Raw genomic sequence first — 22,245 nt, forward strand, 5'->3', positions numbered from 1 at the left:
TAACGCCTAGAATCTTCCGCGAGAGGATATAAACTGCTGATTTTGGGGTCTCCGGGCCACTTCTGTTCCATCTTTCAGTGTATTAAGTACATAGCAGGAGGCGGGAAGCGCCTCTTTCTTCTTCAGCCGTTCAACACCAGGTAATGGCCTATTAATAACTTCTTTTCTTGCTAGGTCGGCAGTTTAACACTCGCGGCGGGTTCGAAGCATTTCCATCATGTAACCTTTTCCTAAAATGTAATTACTCTTTTCATCTTTTTCTTGTAAAGCTACATATTGGGATAGAGAGTGCTAACCCTCTCGAGCTCCCACTCACATTTGTTTTGGGGTAAACTTATTTTCTCAAACTATTCTTCGTTTATGTAATGTAAAGTGTTCTTCTCTAAGTCACCTCTGTAGTATGGGATTAGCCCTTGCGTTAGCGGCCCAGAGCCAGATTAGGTTTTAAAAAAAAACAAAGTGTATTAGGAGTGCAAGATCGCCTCCTCTCAAATTGTTAGTTTAGAGGTCATGTAATCAACCTTCTTTTCATGTAATAGACCTCTGTAGGTTGGATATTTTACCCCTGTGAATACGTCCTTAGAGGACAGCTTGAAGGTAGAGTTTGGTGTGGCCTTTGAGAGGCTTAAATTTTAAGAGCGGATCGCTCTTTTGAAAAGGGAGTGTCATATGCCTCGTGGAGGCTTTTCTGTGTAATTCGGAGCCAGGGGCTCCTAGGGATGAATGGGGTTTTCTGCCCCTCTGTTAAAACTTGTGTTTGTGGTAAAACTGAGCTGATCGCTGAAGTCAGGGCGTGAAGCCCAAAACCTGTAAATATTGTATCTCCCCTTGTTTTGCTACATTGTACCTGCCATGTCTGTTATTGCTTTATTTTTGAAAAGAAAATATAACCTAGTTAAATTTTAAATTAATTTTACATTAACTTTGATTCCGTAGTTTGAAACCCATTCACGCCCGCACCTTCTTACGCCTCGACCTACCGCTAAAACACGGATATCTCCGTAACAAGTGGTAGCAGAGCGTGGTTGAATGGGTCTCAATTTAGCCCCTTTTGACGGCTAAACATTGCTTTGATTCGAACTCTAACAATTTTCTCAGTTGCTGGAATTTTTGAGTTTTTCAAAATTGTTCTGTCATCATGCCCGGCCCTCGCGATGTTCTCCTCCTTAACTACTTGCGCAAAGAGGAGTTGATATATGAGTTAACTATCAGAAACGTTCAATCTGGAGGCACGGTTGCAATAGATACTAACAAGCTTAGAGAGTCCCTTGATTTGCCCATTTCCATCCCCAATTTGGGAGAGAAAGAAATTGATGACTCTCTTTCCACGATTGTCGAGAATATTACTGGGCTAGCATCGGTAGTCAGCTTTTTTGATGAAAACGATCCATCTCCTAATCAAATTAAGCGTGTGCAAGGCAGGCTGTATCACCTTGCAAATAGAGTTAATGATCTATTGTCTCTAAAGGTGAATGACGTTCAGAGGAAGCAAGCTAATACGCTCCTTGAAACTATTTCTGAATTGTCTAATAAGGTCACTCAATTGCTAACCGGCGAAGCTCCTCCCAAAACTGATCAACCCGCCACGGTGAATGTAGGTAACGAGGAAGAGCCTCCTCAGGGAGAAGTCAATAGGATAACCGTTGCTGCTCAAACTATCTCTGCCCCATCGAACAACGAATCTGAACGCCGTGCGTCATTGAGTAACATCCGCTCTGAATTAACTTCTTTGCCCTTGAAACCTTTAACGACTATGTCACCTGGGTTCAGCAGCTTGCCTCATCCATTGGCAATGTTGCTTAGAGGTATCTCTAAGTTTTCCGTCAACACCACCAGTGACGTAATTTCATTTTTAAGATTTCTAGTGGAATTTCAGGATCATGCCCTTGTGTTTTCTCTTTCCCCGTGTCAAATTTTGCAAATTATCTATCCTGATGCTATTGGTGTTCTATCTGACAAAATAGTTAGAGCCATTGCCGAGCAATCTTCTATTGAGGATTTCCATGCCCATTTGCTAGCTAACTTCATCCCGGCTAGGGCCAGGTCCTCCCTGATTCAGAAGTACTATTACCGTGTACAGCGCTTGGATGAAAACTTGGCTGATTTCATTCAAGATATCAAATTCTACACTAGGGTGTTTGCTCTCCACTTCCCTGAGGATCAGATCGTGCAAGCTATTGTCGAAGGGATTTCACCACCCTACAGGTCATATTTGTGTTTCGCGGCGTGCCCGCAAACCTTCTCTGAACTGGAAGCATTAGCCGTCTCTGCGGAAGGAGTTAGGTATGCCGATTCTTTGCGTGTCGCGAAAGAACCCCCGCCTTCCTTTAGTAACACTCGGCCTCCACCTCGCCGACCAGTCAATCCCCGTAAATGTTATGCTTGCGGGTCGCCTGAACATCTGCGGAATAAGTGTCCTCTGATCAAGTCAAGTGGGACAAGGAATGGAGCAGGGTCATCACAAGGCTGTTTTAAGTGTGGGGCCTTCTCACATATCGCCAAGAATTGCCCAAACTCAAATAGCACCCCCTCCTGCTCAACTTCTGGTGCAAATTCCAGCTATTCCAATAATAATAAGTGACTAGTGGCGTCGGCTGAGCCGACTAATCCATATTCCCGAGACTCAGCCCCTAGTAAACAGGTTGTAAATGCAGAGAACGACCAGCCTTCAAATTCATCTTTTGAATGCCCTAAAGAGTGTCTTAGGATTGCGGCGGATACCCCCGCACCTGTTCCTTTTCTTAAGATTGAGTTAAATAACGAGCCTATAACAGCTCTCTTAGATTCAGGCAGTGTTTGTTCCATTATTTCGGCTGATTGGTATTCTAAATTGAAATCTGTTTGTAAACTCCCTGACTATGTCTCTTCTCCTGTTCAATACGTTTCGGCTAATTCATCTCCATTAGAAATTCTAGGTTCCTTACTGGTCAAAATTCGTGTTTTTAAGTTTACATGGAAAGTTAAATTGTTTGTGGCCAAGCAATTGTCTTGCCCCATTATATTGGGAGCTGACTTTATTTCTCACACTGGTCTTGTGCTCGATCTCCAGAGTAGGTCGTGCACATTCAAATTTGCGTCCAATTGTAGAATTCCCTTGTTAAAGTGTAATTCTGTATCATGTTCATCTATTTCGCCTACCCAGGATGAGATGTTGTTAGACCTTAGACATCTACCTGAGGAGCAGGCTGATAGTATTCGGAAACTGTGTCAGTCGTTTCCCGAGGTGTTCTCTGATACTCTTGGTGTTACTGTCCTTATTGAATACAAAATTGAGGTCACGGATTCAATTCCTGTCCGTTTTCCACCGTATAGGCTATCTCCACCTAAAATGAAGGCTCTGAAAGAAATCATCGATCAGATGTTGAAGGATGGTATTATTAGGCCCTCTAAGTCAGCGTATTCTTCGCCTATTTTTCTAGTCCTGAAACCCCAAGGAGGCTTCAGGCCTGTCATTGATTACAGGGCTCTCAATCGGAAGGTGGTGTTGCAATCTGTGCCCCTTCCCGACCTTCATTCTTGCTTTTCATGGTTTCGAAAGGCCAAGTTCTTCACTATCTTGGACTTGAATCAGGCCTATAATCAAATTCCCCTTGCCGAGGAGTCTAAACATCTTACAGCGTTTGCCACGGACTGGAATTTATACGAATACAACCGCGTGCCTTTCGGGCTCCCCACGGGGGCAGCTGTGCTCACTAGGCTACTAGATAGGGTCTTTTCCGACATCAAATTTGAGTACTTATATCACTACTTGGATGATGTCGTCGTATTTTCCGAGACTTTTGAAGAACATCTAGATCATCTGCGAGAAGTTCTGAATCGCCTTCGTAAGGCTGGGTTAACTGTCAAGTTGTCCAAGGTTGCCTTTGCTAAGCCCTCTATGTCATTCCTAGGGCATATTGTGTCACCCGATGGGGTAGCTGTCGATCATTCTAGAACACAGGCCATCCGTGATTTTAAACCTCCTAAGGACATCAAAGGTATCGCTAGATTCATTGGTATGGTGAATTTCTTCAGGAAGTTTATTCCTAACTTCGCTAATAGAGCGGCGCCCTTAAACCTTCTTCGTAGGAAAGGCATCAAATTCGAGTGGGGACCTTCTCAACAAGCCGCTTTCGAAGATCTTAAATTAGCTCTCTGTAATGCCCCTGTACTTGCTATGCCTGATTTCTCGAAGAAATTCATCGTCCAAACGGACGCGTCGTCGTCAGCTGTAGCTGCAGTCCTTCTTCAAGAGACTGAACTAGGGAGGCGTCCCATCGCCTATGCATCTAGGACTCTATCGGCTCAAGAAGCCAAGTATTCCATCTATGAGCTCGAAGGGTTGGCAGTCTTATTCGCCTTAGAAAAGTTCCGTCTCTATCTGGAACATGTCAAATTCGACCTGGAGACAGATAATCAAGCCTTAAGCTGGGTCTTAGGTAGGCCGCGTCGTACTGGTCGTATAGCCCGTTGGGCCATCCGTATTTCTGCCTTCCAATTTGATGTACGACATATCAGAGGTACCGAAAATGTTGTTGCTGATGGACTCAGCCGTATGTTTCATAACGACGTCGAAACCCACGAACCGGTCGACAGTTCATCACCTTCCGAGTCCATACTATCCGAGGTTAATGCCATCCTAACAGATGCTCCCATGCTTTTTAGGGATATTGAGAAATACCAACGTGAAGATCCGACGCTGGCTCCTATAATGGAAACCCTTTCTTCTGGGGAACATGCTGTCCCTTATGTTCTGAGGAATGGTGTTCTATGTTGCCCTTCGAGGCATGATAAGTTGATGAAAGTTGTTGTTCCAGCGGTTCTTGTACCTATGATTTTCAAATACTATCATGAGACCCCATTGGGGGGGCATCTTGGAATCTTTAAAACTCGTGAAAAGATTCGTGAAATGTTCATATGGAAAGGTATGGACGGTGAAATTCGGGAACTTGTAAAAGCTTGTAAATCTTGTTTGATCAGTAAACCCACCATGTCCACTAAAGTAGGCCTTTTGTCTTCTCATCAAGCGTCGCGCCCCATGGAACGCCTGTATATCGATTATGTGGGACCCTTCCCCCAGTCAAAGGGTAATGCCAACAAGTTCATCTTTGTGTGTGTAGATGGTTTTACAAGATTTTCCTGGTTATTTCCGACTAAGCTGGCTACCGCTCAGTCCACTATTACTTGCCTAAATTCTATTTTTGCTTCTTTTGGTCCGTGCCAATACATTGTATCTGATAATGCTAAAGCTTTTACATCAAATCTGTTTCGTAAATTCTGTTTTGACTTGTCCATCTCTCATGTAACTACATCTGCTTATTATCCTCAACCATCTCTGGCTGAACGGGTTAACCGTAATCTCAGGTCCGCACTCATTGCCTATCATCATGAAGATCCTTCCAGGTGGGACACGTCCCTGCATTGGATAGCTTTTGCTTTGAATTCGGCGGTTCATGAATCTCACAAATTTACTCCAGCTTCTTTGATGTTTAAGTTCGTTCCCAACACGCCGCTCTCTAACCTCTGGTCTCTGAATGACATTCTGCCCGAGACAATAGATCCGGACAACATTAAAGATCTTTGGAAGAAGGCTAAAGCTAATCTTAAAGTATCTCATGAAAAGGTTAGGGAAAGGTATGATCGTGGACGGAGACCCACCACCTTGAAGGTAGGTGACCAGGTTATGGTCAAAAATTTTGTTCCCGCGGGCAAGCTTGCCCCCAGATTTCATGGGCCTTGTATCATTCTCGATTTTCTTACGCCAGTTACCTTATTGCTAAGTAATCCAGCCACCGAGAGGATATTTAGGGTTCACCTGTCCCAGGTGAAACCGGTGTAATTTCTGTGTTAACTTGCTTCATATTATTTTGAAAGGATATGAAGGTTATATTTTTTTTTTGAGTTTCACTTTTAAGGCATTCTGCCCCTTCTATAGGATTTTGTTTCTTATGTAAGCATGTTTGTGAAACCTGCCCCGACCCATTAAACTGCCATCCTGTCTTTGCCACGGCCATTACCACGCTCCCGTCTCCTGCTCCACCTTACACTGTGGCTTCATAATAGTAAATGCCATGGATATCTACACGCCGCTGGCCCCTCAACCTCTCCACAAGCCTGTACCCTCAAAGAAAATGATTGTCCAACACAATTCTGCCGCCTAGCTTTAATGTTTCAGCGCCCCCGCAGCCGCGCAGCGCCGTGCAGCGACTGGGGAGGGGGATGGGCCCCCTCCTCTCCAGCGAGGACGACATGTGCACGGCGAGCCGGAGCTCACCTCCCGGCCAAGGCTGATGTGCGGCGCACGACCTGCTACATGCCCGCAGCCTGTATCTGTTCACCGCGGGCGCGGCGTACTTCAACACCTCTGCTCCCCTCATAGTGCGGGCGAGCGGTATCTCAGGGTACTTAAGGGGTCCGAGCGGCCTCCGTTGGACGCAAGCTGCAACGGCCGGTCCGGCCATTCGACTCAATCTACATCAACTACATGGACAGTCACCATAAGCAATAACTACACTTGGGAATTCAACTACAATATTTGGTGGACATTGCAAAATTTTTCTTCACCTTTAAGTATTAAAAGTTTATCTTCAGAAATTCAAATTCTACAAACATAAAGACTTTCATTCACCTGCAACAACAACATTTTGAAACTGAATTAAGAAATCTTGTTAATGCTTCTGCTATCTATCTGCGTATCAACATCATTACTTGGACTTTGTTTCAAACTGATTTCATGTGTCACCCCTGGAGGAACTTTTGGGGGGGGGAGGTCTGTACCGGGCGGTACACCTCTACACCGTTTATTTAAAAGTTGCGCCAGTTGAAACTCCTCTTCTGGAGGAAGGTTGAACTTTATCTATTCTATTAATTCTCTACTTTCTCAGAAGATGTCACCACGTGGAAAATTTTGAGTTTTTGAACTGTGTCACTTTTGATGTGTTTTTGTTTCGCTTGAAGTAAGAAGTGTGAACTTTCTCTTCTAGAGGACACTACTGAAGAATTACAATAGTGCGACCTAGTGCGGAGTCAAAGAACTATTTTGTTGGAGAAATTTTTATTTCAAGAGTTTGTTCTTTGTTAAATTTCCTTCTGTCATTGTTTAAGTTGGCTGTATACCCCTCTTTTTCCCCTTAGTTTGGATCTAGCCAATCCCGAATTTCTTTAATTAATTTTCCACCAATAATGTGTTTCTTTTTCCTCTATGTAGGGGTTTCTTTTCCCGAACCAATAAAGACTTTGAGGGAGGGTGTTTTATTTCCCCTAACGCCTAGAATCTTCCGCGAGAGGATATAAACTGCTGATTTTGGGGTCTCCGGGCCACTTCTGTTCCATCTTTCAGTGTATTAAGTACATAGCAGGAGGCGGGAAGCGCCTCTTTCTTCTTCAGCCGTTCAACACCAGGTAATGGCCTATTAATAACTTCTTTTCTTGCTAGGTCGGCAGTTTAACACTCGCGGCGGGTTCGAAGCATTTCCATCATGTAACCTTTTCCTAAAATGTAATTACTCTTTTCATCTTTTTCTTGTAAAGCTACGTATTGGGATAGAGAGTGCTAACCCTCTCGAGCTCCCACTCACATTTGTTTTGGGGTAAACTTATTTTCTCAAACTATTCTTCGTTTATGTAATGTAAAGTGTTCTTCTCTAAGTCACCTCTGTAGTATGGGATTAGCCCTTGCGTTAGCGGCCCAGAGCCAGATTAGGTTTTAAAAAAAAACAAAGTGTATTAGGAGTGCAAGATCGCCTCCTCTCAAATTGTTAGTTTAGAGGTCATGTAATCAACCTTCTTTTCATGTAATAGACCTCTGTAGGTTGGATATTTTACCCCTGTGAATACGTCCTTAGAGGACAGCTTGAAGGTAGAGTTTGGTGTGGCCTTTGAGAGGCTTAAATTTTAAGAGCGGATCGCTCTTTTGAAAAGGGAGTGTCATATGCCTCGTGGAGGCTTTTCTGTGTAATTCGGAGCCAGGGGCTCCTAGGGATGAATGGGGTTTTCTGCCCCTCTGTTAAAACTTGTGTTTGTGGTAAAACTGAGCTGATCGCTGAAGTCAGGGCGTGAAGCCCAAAACCTGTAAATATTGTATCTCCCCTTGTTTTGCTACATTGTACCTGCCATGTCTGTTATTGCTTTATTTTTGAAAAGAAAATATAACCTAGTTAAATTTTAAATTAATTTTACATTAACTTTGATTCCGTAGTTTGAAACCCATTCACGCCCGCACCTTCTTACGCCTCGACCTACCGCTAAAACACGGTAACAATTATTATTATTATTATTATTATTATTATTATTTATTATTTATTTTACTCTGCATGTGAACATGTATAGGGGCGAAGTCGCCTGTTATGTTCAATAAATGTATGTATGTATGTATGTATGTATCTGTAGATAACTGTAGTAGATGGGGTCAAGTGTAAGAAAAGGCAAGGAGCGAAAACTTTGCCACATGAAAGAAGGAAAATAAAAAAATAAAAAAAATATTAACCATAAAATGGATACTTAAGTATTATTATCTGAGGGGATGTAAAACTAAATTTTTATGTTTAAATCAAGGTTTTCTTGAAGGAATTAATTCATATGTTTATATATGTAATTAATATCCATTGTGTAAACTGTCTATGTTTGTATTCTTGTGTGATATATGACAAAAAATTGTTTAATTTTTGCTCCTGCAGTATGGCATCCTCTGTATGTGGTATGTGATCTTCTGTCTGTTCCTGTGCCCTTTCTGAAGTTGTGTATAATGTTGATGCACAGCATCTTCACTATTCATTTCCTCCATTCTAACCTCTTGGAAATTTACATCATTTCTGCACTCGATGGGCAGACATAGTTTTTTCCATGATACCTTTATAAGTTTAGACCAAGTCCATGCATTTCCTTAGATAAGGTATATCTATGTAGACCTCCTCACCCAACCACCTGTACAGTAACACTCATTCTTCAAATATTCCTTGGTTATGTTCCACCATATGGTACACTGATGGGATTACAAGCTAGTGTGTATGTAAGTCTAGTGACTGTTCCTTTATACATACTTCATGCATTTCTTTGTTGCTTCCTTTTTTGAAGTTGAGGGTAAGAGCACTAGGGTGTGACATCAAGAGCCTCCATCTGATCATATAAATACACCAACTGTCTTTGGACACTGTTCATAATGAAGAACTAGAGCTGATAGTTACTGGCTAAAATTTGAAAAATAGCCTGGGCCCCGCCAAGTACAGTAAGACATTAAGAAATAAATAAATAAATAAATATGGCATACGGTACTCGTGATAAATAATATAAGTAATAGTAGAAGAACATTGTTCACCTCAGATACAGATAATCGTAAAAATGTTTTGAACACATTACTGTGCGGCATTCCCTGTATGGGAATAAACATGGATAAGAGCTGATAGAGAAAGAACGACAAAAGAAACCTCTGAAATGTGCTGTTATGAAAATGTGTCAAACATCAGATTGGAAGTTCAGTTCGCAAATAAATAGCAGGTAAGTAAAGTTAGAAAGGGGACAAATGTTTAGCCAAAGACCTTAAGAAGAGATTGGTATCAAGTAAGTTGGCCATGTGGTTAGGAGCACGCAGCTCTTAGCTTCCATTTGGGAGATAGTGAGTTTGAACTCCGCTTTTGGCAGCCCTGAAGATGTTTACACTAGGTGGTGCCCATTTTCATACCAGGCTGTACCTTAATTAAGGCCATGGCAGCTTCCTTTACACTACTAGCCCTTCTCTATCCCATCGTCGATATGAGACCTATATTGTGTCCATGCGAAATAAAGGAGCTTGTAAAAAGAAAAAAAGCATTGGTAGAATGCATGCTGAGAAACCCAGGAGTCTTACAGCTGACTTCAGTGAAGTGTATGCGGTGGGGATTAATTAGGGCTTTTTTACACATTATAGTAGTTGTAGACTTTAATGCTTATGAAGACATTTAGGAGGTTAGCAAAGGATATGGCGATATGGTCATCTGTATCAAACCAGTCTTCAGACATGGAAGGGCACTGGTAATATAGTAGCATTGTCAGCGGTTTCTCACCAATCCGCCTATGAATGAATGAATACTGATCTGCATTTAGGGCAGTCGCCTAGATGGCAGATTCCCTATCTGTTGCTTTCCTAGCCTTTTCCTAAATGATTTCAAAGAAATTGGAAATTTATTGAACATCTCCCTTGGTAAGTTATTCCAATCCCTAACTCCCCTTCCTATAAATGAATATTTGCCCCAGTTTGTCCTCTTGAATTCCAACTTTATCTTCATATTGTGATCTTTCCTACTTTTATAAACGCCACCCAAACTTATTCGTCTACCAATGTCATTCCACGCCATCTCTCCGCTGACAGCTTGGAACATACCACTTAGTCGAGCAGCTCTTCTTCTTTCTCTCAGTTCTTCCCATCCCAAACTATACAACATTTTTGTAACGCTACTCTTTTGTCAGAAATCACCCAGAACAAATCGAGCTGCTTTTCTTTGGATTTTTTCCAGTTCTTGAATCAGGTAATCCTGGTGAGGGTCCCATACACTGGAACCATACTCTAGTTGGGGTCTTACCAGAGACTTATATGCCCTCTCCTTTACATCCTTAATACAGCCCCTAAACACCCTCATAACAATGTGCACCGAGCTCGATAGCTGCAGTCGCTTAATTGCGGCCAGTATCCAGTATTCGGGAGATAGTAGGTTCGAACCCCACTATCGGCAGCCCTGAAAATGGTTTTCCGTGGTTTCCCATTTTCACACCAGGCAAATGCTGGGGCTGTACCTTAATTAAGGCCACGGCCGATTCCTTCCCACTCCTAGCCCTATCCTGTCCCATCGTCGCCATAAGACCTATCTGTGTCGGTGCGACGTAAAGCAACTAGCAAAAAAAAAAAAAAAAAAAAAAAATAACCATGTGCAGAGATCTGTACCCTTTATTTACAATCCCATTTATGTGATTACCCCAATGAAGATCTTTCCGTATATATACACCCAGATACTTACAATGATCCCCAAAAGGAACTTTCAGCCCATCAACGCAGTAATTAAAACTGAGAGGACTTTTCCTATTTGTGAAACTCACAACCTGACTTTTAACCCCGTTTATCAACATACCATTGCCTGCTGTCCATCTCACAACATTTTCGAGGTCACGTTGCAGTTGCTCACAATCTTGTAACTTATTTGTCACTCTATAGAGAATAACATCATCCGCAAAAAGCCTTACCTCCGATTCCACTCCTTTGCATATATCATTTACATATATAAGAAAACATAAAGGTCTGATAATACTGCCTTGAGGAATTCCCCTCTTAATTATTACAGGGTCAGATAAAGCTTCACCTACTCTAATTCTCTGAGATCTATTTTCTAGAAATATAGCAACCCATTCAGTCACTCTTTTGTCTAGTCCAATTGCACTCATTTTTGCCAGTAGTCTCCCATGATCCACCCTATCAAATGCTTTAGACAGGTCAACCGCGATACAGTCCATTTGACCTCCAGAATCCAAGATATCTGCTATATCTTGCTGGAATCCTACAAGTTGAGCTTCAGTAGAATAACCTTTCCTAAAACCGAACTGCCTTCTATCGAACCAGTTATTAATTTCACAAACATGTCTAATATAATCAGAAAGAATGCCTTCCCAAAGCTTACATACAATGCATGTCAAACTTACTGGCCTGTAATTTTCAGCTTTATGTCTATCATCCTTTCCTTTATACACAGGGCCTACAATAGCAACTCTCCATTCATCTGGTATAGCTCCTCCGACCAAACAATAATCAAATAAGTATTTCAGATATGGTACTATATCCCAACCCATAGTCTTTAGTATATCCCCAGAAATCTGATCAATTCCATCCGCTTTTCTAGTTTTCAACTTTTGTATCTTACTGTAAATGTCCTTGTTATCATATGTAAATATTATTACTTCTTTGGCCTTAGTCTCCTCCTCTATCTCGACATTTTCCTTGTAACCAACAATCTTTACATACTGCTGACTGAATACTTCTGCCTTTTGAAGATCATCACATACACACTCCCCCTGTTCATTAATTATTCCTGGAATGTCCTTCTTGGAACCTGTTTCTGCTTTAAAATACCTATTCATACCATTCCATTTTTCACTAAAATTTGTATGACTGCCAATTATGCTTCATGTTATCCTTAGCTGCCTTCTTTGCTAGATTCAATTTTCTAGTAAGTTCCTTCAATTTCTCCTTACTTCCACAGCCATTTCTAACTCTATTTCTTTCCAGTCTGCACCTCTTTCTTAGTCTCTTCAGTCCCAGCCAGTTCATGTATTACGTTTGAAATAAAAGCCATGTACCTGTGTGATTTGGATTCCATGCATGACAGGAGGTTATGTGGCTGTGATAAGGAAATTGACAGTCATGCATAGCTACAGGCTTGCTTCCTTGCTTGATTAGTATGTGAACTTATTGCCCTAACAATGATGATGATGATGATGATGGTGATATATTTTCTGTCCCTTGTTTCATTAGAAAGCCAGTGGAAGAGGTTTACTACTTCAGCTGATGCAAATACTTAAGTAGCTGTGGGAAATGGACCAGAAAGTCAAGATCAAAGAAGAACCAGTCGGACTTGAAGAAATAGCAAGTATATCATCCGTAAGTATACTTCCGGATTGATTTATAATGACTGGAATTTAATTCATGTTCAACAATTCTGTGTTAACAATATATGTAGGAAATGAAATCTTTTAATATCCTACTCTTTTAATTAGTGAACATTCAGGGTTATTCTAGGTGATTCAGAACAAGAAACAAATTCTTCAACTTTTAATAGGTAGTTTTGCAGGTGTTTTATTGTTCTCTCCTTCCATTGCACGGCACATCTAGGTGGTAATGTGACTGATCGCTGGCATGTTGTAACATGTTGTAACATGCCCATGATATTCTTGGTGATGTCATTCTTTGATGTCGTTTAGTGTTATTGAAAATCGAGGGCAGTTGTTGATATTGGAACATTTTATTCATGTCATTTTTACCAGGGATAGCTTAAACTGTCAAAATAACTGTGCTAAAGCACCTTCATCTTATCTATGGGGCCTGGTTTGATTCCCAGCAAGTTGAAGTATTTTTTACCTGAAACTGAGGGCTGGTTCAAGGACAGTTCATGGCCAAGGACAGAAATGCAGGCCTCCTCTCAATCCTAAGCTCTCATTCGTATTGATTTATATCACTAGAGCACAATGTTGAAACATTATTTCCAACGCCCTTGTTTATGTACGTCTTATGGTTCGGCTGAGCGATAAATGTTGTTACATGTGGCTCAGTATGAAATACACCAGGGACTGAAAATTCTGTGACAGGTACACCAGCACCTTTTATCAGAATGGAGTATAAAATTTGTAGTGAGGATCTATTTATAAGAAATTCTTTTCATTTTGTCAGCAGATTTCTTTTTTTGTTTTTGTTTTGTTTTGTTTTGTTTTGTTATTTGCTTTACATTGCACCGACAGAGATAGGACTCACAGTGATGATAGGATAGGAAAGACCTAGGGACGGTATGGAAGCAGCCGTGACCTTAATTAAAGTACAGCGCCAGCATTTGCCTGGTGTAAAAATGTGAAACCACAAAAAGCCTTCTTCAGGCCTGCCGGCAGTGGGGTTCGAACCCACTATCTTCCGGATGTGAGCTCACAGCTGCGTGCTCCACTTGGCCAACTCACCCGGTGTCAGCATATCTCAACACCATGGAAGAGTACTGCATGTTCCATTATAGCTGAATATAACGTAATTTAAAGTGAAATTGTTCTTCAAAATCTATGACAGTTTCATTTACTCTTCCCATACTGGTAGTCTGTTTTCCCTCTGTGCAGTTTTATAGTGTTCCACTTATCACAACCAAATGTTGGCACAGAAAGGGAGACATTTATTGCAGCCAATGGCCATTTCCAAGGTAAATAATTCATTATTGCAGAACTGAGCTAGTTTGTTATTTTGCTGTTTGCACCATGTTACATAGTATGCATCACACTTCCCATTGGAGAACAGATGTTTGGTGGTAATTCTTGTTCTGGCAAACTTCGTGGTGAAATATCTTCTCACATATGACTTAATTCATACAATTGTTGAGTCCCATCTTAAGACATCATTGTCAAGATTGGAAATTAGCTTTCGGGATGCAGGTGTAGAGAGCAGAAGTAGCTGCAGCCTCTATTGTAGCACAAAGTAGGGCTGTGACCTGCTTGCTGCTGGCTGAATAGCTCAGACGGTAGAACGGTGGCCTTCTGAGCCCAACTTCACAGTTTTGATCCTCGTCAATCTGGTGGTATTGGAAGGTGCTCACATAAATCAGATTCATACTGGTAGATCTACTGCCATGTGTAAGAATTCCTGCAGGACAAAATTCTGAACCCTTGGCATCTTCAAATTTCAATAAAACATAGCTTGTGGGATGTAAACCGATAACAATATTATGAAATCCCTCTCTGGTGAGATAAAGTTTGCACAATGCACTGTGTCTTTTGGTGTTGTCCAGAAAAAATTTTCCCGTGTATGTTGTGACTCAATCTCATCCATGATTTGGTCAGTATGATACTGACTGAGATATTCACATTCCCAATACAGCCAGATCCTGTATGAATACAGTGTTGTTACATGCCAGACTGCCAGGCCCACTGTAATCTATACACCAACCTACCTGTGATCTTAATATTTTTATATAGGTCTACATTTTAAACACATTTATTAGCAAATGAATCAACTTTTATACAAATTCACTTATCCAACTTCCTTTGCCTCTCTTACCATTTTTCTGATCTTTTTAAATATAAATCTGGAGAATCACCAGCTTTGAGCATGGTGATTTGATATTAGTGTATATTTATTATAGACCATTGTTAGAAGATCTTCTCAAAATGGTTTCTATTGGGACTGAATTTCCCAACACAAAAAGAGAGCAAATGCATGGAAGAGATATAGCCGCGAAAGCCTGCAGTTCCCTAGATGATGTGTGGTCTGCGTTACAGTTACTCTTGGTCTTTATTCTCGATTTTCTAGACTGGGAGCTCTATCTCACTATAAGATGGCTCCTTATTGTTTTCTTGCAGCCTGATTAGTCCTTGAACGGCCCTCAGATCAATGTACAATTCCTCGACCTTGTAGTGAATTAAACCCCAGTGCCTGTGGGCAAATTCAGACTTGCTATCCCTAGACTGTGAGGCGAGCACATAGTCCTTTAGAATCTGAATGAAAAATATTGTAACTTTAGTAAATTTTGATTAAACCTTCTGTTGAGTGAAAGAAACTTCACAAGAACTGATCATTTGTAGAACAAACTTCAACACCGTAAGGAAGTCATTAGCATGGATATGAGATCCAGTGTATATTTGCTTGGTGATAAAATTCATCTGTGGGAACACAAGTAATGGCAAGGAACAAACATGTGACACACAATAGGATGATGATGGCATGATATTCTGGGATGAAATGACATTGTGTGAGGATATTGGGATTGTCCTTCTCTTTTACTGTTGCTCCCTCTTTCTGTGGTGTCCTCTCATTATGTTTATCCTATTGTGTTCTTTTTCATGTTCCTGTATTATAGGTAAACTCGTGTCCTCATCCCGAGAAGGTGCAGCTCTTTTCAGGCTCACCTCCGGCTGCAAATACCATTTTCACCACATACGAGCCCTCCTGCCTTCTTAAATGTCTGGCAGTACCAGCAATTAGACCCATTCCGCAGAGGAGGGCAGCTAATGGCACTAACCATTATGCTACAATTTTGATGTGATATAGTACTTGTTGGTTCATTTCCATTTTTAAAATTTTAACATTGATGGTCAAATACTGCATTTATTGAGGAGGAATGAAATTTATTTTGTCAACTGTTGGGATATGGGCCAATCTGTCATCTGTTTATTACGTAGATGTAGACACTAAGGATGTGCTCCGTGTGGATACCATGCATTCTTACACATGCTTCAGATCCCTTTGTCACCGAATCATGAACTCTTGAGATCATCCTGGCTATACTCAGATTTGGTCGCATGAATAGTTTATGCCCCTGTACCATGCATGTTGTGGATAGGTTGGGCTCACATCCATGTATGTAGTGTTCCCATAGCCAGAAATCGAAAGGATTCAGGGCAAATGAATGGGGAGACTGTGTTACTGGTATCTCCTCGGCTATTCATTCACCCATGAAATGTTTGGTTTAGATGCTGTTTTACAAGGTACAGTAGTTGGGGTATTACCTTTTTGTGCATGAAATACATCTGTTGTCTTTCTGCAAGGGTAAAGTTCCCCAATAGAGTTGTTAATTCATTGTAAGTTAGGTGTGGAAATTGATGATACTCAGTGCCAGTTAATGTTTGTGGTCTTACGAGCAGTCTTACGAGTCTGTCACACATGATTCCTGCTGACACATTGATACTGAAGCAAACCTAATGCCATATCTACATAGTTGTGCAGGAAATTTATGCCTGCCTGCATGGATATGTTTTGGTAAATTAATATACCATCTCTTGTGAATCCTGCAATTTCTGTAAATAAAATGCTATCTGTGAACTGTGGATCTTCAGTGTCCTAGCTAGGAGGCAATGGCAGAACTCTAAATTCAACATACTTGTCTAGTGGCCGAAGAGCTTGCACATGTTGTAAAATAAAAGGTAAAGTAACTGATTGTGCAGAACTGACCATACAAGTGTGTGGTTATTTCCAGTAGCATTGGTTCTTCACAAAACTTGTTGTTGAAGAATCATGTTTTTTAAGTCATAACACATGCTTCTCCATCTCCAGCATGGACTGTGTGACTCCTACTGGATCTCTTCTTCTTGCTGTGAATGATCCCTATATCTGCGGGTCACCAGGATAGCCTGCTGAATATTACTGCAAAAGGAATGTGGAATTGTGGATGTTGTTCAGCGTACATGACACGGGCCTGTAGCTAACCCATAGTGGAATACAATGTCCATCATTTCCTTCAAGAAATAGTAAGACTCAGTTTCACTATTCAAATAATTCACTCTGCACAGAATTTCCAGTTTTGCTCTGATACATTACTGCACTGGCAGCACAACCTCAACTGTACCGGTACAACAGTCAGTGCACTGCAAACACAACCATCAGAAATGAACACTGATCTTCAACAGGAAGATGGTCTATATCTCCGAATGCTACACATATACTTGGCACAGATAAGATGGCCCAAATCTCAGCAGGTATTTTTTCTGGATATTTAATGATAGGGTTATTCTAGCATTGACCAATATTACCTCCTGTGGGAATATGGGACACCTTTTACATTTTGTTCTTGTTATCTCTTTACTATAGTTTTATTAATTTACTTTCCGTATTTTTTATAGCTTTCAGCAGATGTGAAGGATGAACTAATCATAGAGGAACCTACACTTGATCATCTTGTACCCTATTTCAAAGAAGAGGAGAAGTAAGTACAATTTATATTTTACACCCCTAACACTAGGTCCCTCTGTGTGTAAGTCAGCTTCGGGTTACCAAGATCTCAGGTTCAAAGCTTTTCCAGGTAGTTGTACTGTTGAAAATTGGATCCTTTGTGTTGTGCAATGTCAGCAAGTTTACATGACCTTGATCCTCGAGAGATTTGGTGTACTTTGTTATCTAGTGTCCCTTAGATTGTGATAGACAAGCAGCCAGCTGGATATCTGCATTCCTGCTTATCTTCCATAGGCTCAGGTTTCGATTTCTGATCTGGTTTCGTATATATACGTTGATCCAATGACTGATTCAAAGACCACTCAGCTTACATTATTACAGTTGGGGTGCTATTTGACAGTGAGATGGATTTCAGTTCGAAAAATCCAAAAATGGGGTTGAGAGGATTGACTGCACTGACCTGAAATTGCGTCATAATGTCTTGAGTCTGAGTAGTGATCGCCTCGTAGGCCAAGGTAGGCCCATTATGACTGTCATGTTTTTGATGTTTAGAAATTCTGTCCAATTTTAACAACCCACTTGACTCATTTGATGTGACATTCATGCAAATATTGGCTAGGCCTTCATCTCAATTGAAGAGACATTCGCCTGCCGTGGTGTATGTAGTAGTTTATATTTTGATCACCCCCACAATGGTTTACCTTTTGCGATCTTCTTTAAATAGAACAGGAATGTGGCTTATTTACAGTTCTCCTTCTGAGAGCATGTACCATAATACATTGCCCAGTTGTAGCCTCTGAAAGCACAAATTTTCATTAAGTGTCAGTCAGTCTCCTAGCCATAGTTCCAGGTGTGGTAAAGGCCAGTGACAGCAATGCTGTTGCTGAGTTATTGAAAATGGTTTGGAGTGGTGACAATTATCATGATAATGAAGAAGAGATTTTAAGTGAAAGTGACAGTTGTTCTGGTAAAAGTTACTGTGAAATTGTATTGAAAGTTCCATGAGCAGAAGCAAAACATAGTGACTGGGCTGTGGGTTAGTAATAGTGATAAACAGCCAATTATTCATCACTTTACAGGCTCTCACAGGGTGTCAGGAAAACTGAGAGACAAATATTTAGATAATTCTCTATCGGAAATGCCTGTGTTTTTTGGAGTTTATAGACCCGTTGTTTTCCCACTTTGCATGGGAAACAAACATTTACACTACGGAACAATTATTGGACCCAGATAGGAAAAGAAAAGAATACATGATGTCAAGTGGTTTGACACTAATGAGGATGACATTAAGGCCTGCATTGCTCTCTGCATTCTGATATACCTGGTTCATAAATTTTGAAACCTAATATCATGGCACTATAGCCCTGAAGGTCCTTGGTGGAGTATTATTGTATTTATGGCGTTATTGATTGCAGTGCAATACTCCAAAAGTGATATAATCACTTCACATAATCCTTCTATTTGAAGAACTATTCATAACTGAAAAATGTACTCTTAACTGTTTGTCATAATGCAGTGCTGAAAGCCTGGAGCTGGTAGCCATAGGTCTGCCACATCGGAGGAATTTGTGTGGTGGTGTCAGATTGCCCATAGCTGATCAGCCATTATTGTGGTTGGTGCTTGACTTAAGTGAGGACATCAATCTGATCCTGCGTCCTTAATAGTGCACAATTTGCGGAAATAGTGAAAGAGGAGTCATTAATTGTTCACTGCAATAGCTGCTCGCTAAATGGCCAAAGAACCTGCCCAAAGCTTTCAATGTCTGTTGTCAGAAAAATAAAGAACGGTTTGCGGACATGGTTATGCTGGCAGTGTGAAATATCGCCATTATCAGGCTCATTCTTTACAGTTAACAGTGGTACGCCTAGTGACTTTGTGAATAATTCTATATGTATATGATCATCTATCACTTTTCACCTTCAGTGTGTGCAGTATTATGCGACCTGGATGGTTACAAAATATCCACGCATCGCTTGGAAGCTTACACCTGACCATCGTATGTTTCAGTGAGATGTGGTTGTCCAACAAAATTTATGACTCAAAATGTTTCCTGACATGCTGATATTGAAGGCCCATTCCCACAGCTGTGCAGGGGGAGTTCTAATTGCGGCCAAGCCAGAAAGTCACCCAACTTGAGTTCATTACGTGGCGACAACAGCCGAAGCACTGTGGGTAGAAATGATATGCAACAAACATAAATTCCTTATTGGATCAATTTGTCACGCTCCTAAGTCATTTCCGGAGATGAACGATTAAATAATCCTCTCTCTCTCTCTCTCTCTCTCTCTCTCTCTCACTCGGGTGTGTAAGATGTACAACAAAATTACAGTGCCATTTTTATTATCGCTTCTTTCAACCTAGAAATTACGTTACCCAGAAATTCTGCCCCTGTTTCAAATAATGTCCTTGGAAATAGATTCCTTTCTGCTTTCTATGATTTATTCCTTCTTCAATTAATATTCGAAGCCATGCATATTACACGGACATCACTCTCAACACTTGACCTTTTCCTAAGTAACATATCACGTGTCCAATCCCTTAATATTATTCCCGGATTCTGTGACATTCTGTCCCGTATGAAACCACCTCCCAAACTCTGTATTGGAACAGCTTTTCATTTTTCCCGAGAAACCTGGAACAGTCTATGCACTTTACTATCAAACTGCTTCCCTGTTCTCACCTCAAAAATCACCAGCAGTGTAGACATAAAAAAGATGTGGCAAGACTACAGGAAAATTTTCTTCTAATGTATAGAAGAAACCACACAAATAGTAAGCATAACCAGCAAATGTGAAACCTCATGGATCCCCAAGGAGACAGCACAAGGCTTTCGAAGAAGTAACTGCCTGTACTAAAAATGGAAAATAAATCCAGTCGACTGTTATTAGGATAAGTACTGACTGGCTAAATGCAAGGCTAAGCAATCTATTGGAAATTCCTGCGATTCTTATATTCACGGTCTCAACACCAACTCCATGGAACTGTGGGCATTTCTCAGAAGTAAAAGTTGCAACAGAGCTCCATCTGTATTTAAAAATAACAGTACGGAGTCTCTACACCACAAGAAATAGCAGGGACTTTCAATAGGAAATTTAATAACTTTTCAGCCTCTACTGAAGAAGAGAACATGCCATATTGAAGGACAACAACCCCTCTCTTCCCTCTAACCAATCTTTATTTGTTAACAAGTGAAGTCAAGTCTAGCCTTCTGTAAACAAGACCACATGCAGCGCCGGGCCACATTGTGTGCCAGCATTCCATGAATACCAGGACAGTGCCCGTGGAGTGGATAGAAGCCAACATAGCCCCAGTTTTCAAAGATGGAGACAAGGATAACTTGGGTGACTACTGACCAGTTTCGATAATATCGGGGGTCTGTAAATGTATGGGATGTCTAGTTGTTTTATATATGTTAGATTTTTTCAAGGAGAGAAGCCTGTTGATCTCAAACTAGTACAGCTTCATTCCTAGAAAATCCTGCACAACATTTTTAAAAATATTTGTTGATGACTGGCATTTCTCTCTGGAGCAGATAGGTGTTTCACAAATAGACTGTATGGCACTGGACTGGAGCAAGGCTCTTGATCAGCTGTCACATGAAAGACTTATGTTGAAACTTTACAACTACGTCATTAGGGGTAAACTGCTGGCAGGGCTGTGGTCATTCTTGGTGGGTCGAACGGAATGTGTTGTGCACGGAAGAGCCAAATCAGACCAAACCACAATTACTTCTGGAGTAGTTCAGGGTAGTGTGATGGGGCCCTTCTTGTACCTGATTTATGCTCTTGACTTACTGGATTGTGTAAATTCGACCATGGTATAGTATGCTGATGATGCAATCATTTACAGAGCCATGAAAATAATGATGATCTGGTACAGTTCCAATCATATCTGGATAGTATAGCACTATGGTGTGATATAAATGAAATGTGTATAAATGTTAAGAAATGTAAATATGTAAGACTAAGCAGAGCTAGACAACCACTCTAGAACCAGCCTACTCTACATGGAATCCAGCTACCAACTTCTAACTCCATCAAACAGCTCGATATTCATGTTATGGATAATCTACCCTGGAATAAGCACGTGGAGGAAATGAGGTAGAAGGCATATTGAGCACTACTGTAGGTTTTGTCTGTAGAAAGAGCATTGTTGGATGCGCTTGAGAACGGTTGGCTGTTGAGAGAGCTCTTGCATTATTGTAGTGATAAAGTAGTGAAAACCTATTGAAATAGCTAAATTTTGTGTATATCTGATTCATTTAGTGCTGTTTATATAGTGGTGTTTAGTGCTTGTTGGTAGACATTGGGAGTAGTGATATTTATTTAAATTTTGTAACAAGTAATTCAGTTGGTCTTCAGTAAATTAGGTTTTCTAGGTTAAGTAGGCTAGCTAGGTGTACCTTGTTTCGAATTTAGGTTTAGGAGATACTTTAGGTAATAATATTAACTTTTAAAATATTTGTAAATATCTGTAGGTTCGTTGGTTATACTTACAAAGGCAGATTATCCTAAGGAATAGTACCGTAACTTCTGCAGCAACTTCTCCGGTATTTTGTATAGATATCCGTTCAAACTATCGCGAAGGTAATAATTTACTACATTAAAAAACACGATACGCCTGTAAACTTCCATTTAAAAAGAAGTGAAAGAGATTACACGGTAATAGTTAACAGTCGTTGTATTGTTATTGATTATTGTCGCTCCTCATATTCAAATATTGCATTGTTGGCTACAGTCGTGAACAAAGGGTGTAGTGTAATCAAGTAAATATAAATAAAAATCAGCTGACCTTGTATTCCATTCATTTGTACTTCTGAGTAGGTAGTTAAAGCATCCGCAATTTATATTTCGCTCCCTCGATCTTTCAGTATTTATGAGCGGTTAGCTAATAATAAT

At 40.7% G+C, this 22,245-nt stretch overlaps 1 protein-coding gene across 1 annotated transcript in view; it reads left to right on the forward strand.

Annotated features, from left to right (window-relative positions):
* LOC137501059 (zinc finger protein 135-like) overlaps positions 1-22,245 on the forward strand; it is a 75,052-nt gene that overhangs the window by 15,880 nt on the left and 36,927 nt on the right. The window contains exons 2-3 of the mRNA XM_068227948.1: positions 12,470-12,595; positions 17,299-17,381. Of these exons, the coding sequence (XP_068084049.1) occupies positions 12,530-12,595; positions 17,299-17,381 (149 nt within the window). The 5' untranslated portion in view covers positions 12,470-12,529. The remainder of the gene's footprint in view (positions 1-12,469; positions 12,596-17,298; positions 17,382-22,245) is intronic.

The sequence above is a fragment of the Anabrus simplex genome, chromosome 5, assembly GCF_040414725.1.
Source record: "Anabrus simplex isolate iqAnaSimp1 chromosome 5, ASM4041472v1, whole genome shotgun sequence".
In the NCBI taxonomy this organism is placed as follows: domain Eukaryota; kingdom Metazoa; phylum Arthropoda; class Insecta; order Orthoptera; family Tettigoniidae; genus Anabrus; species Anabrus simplex.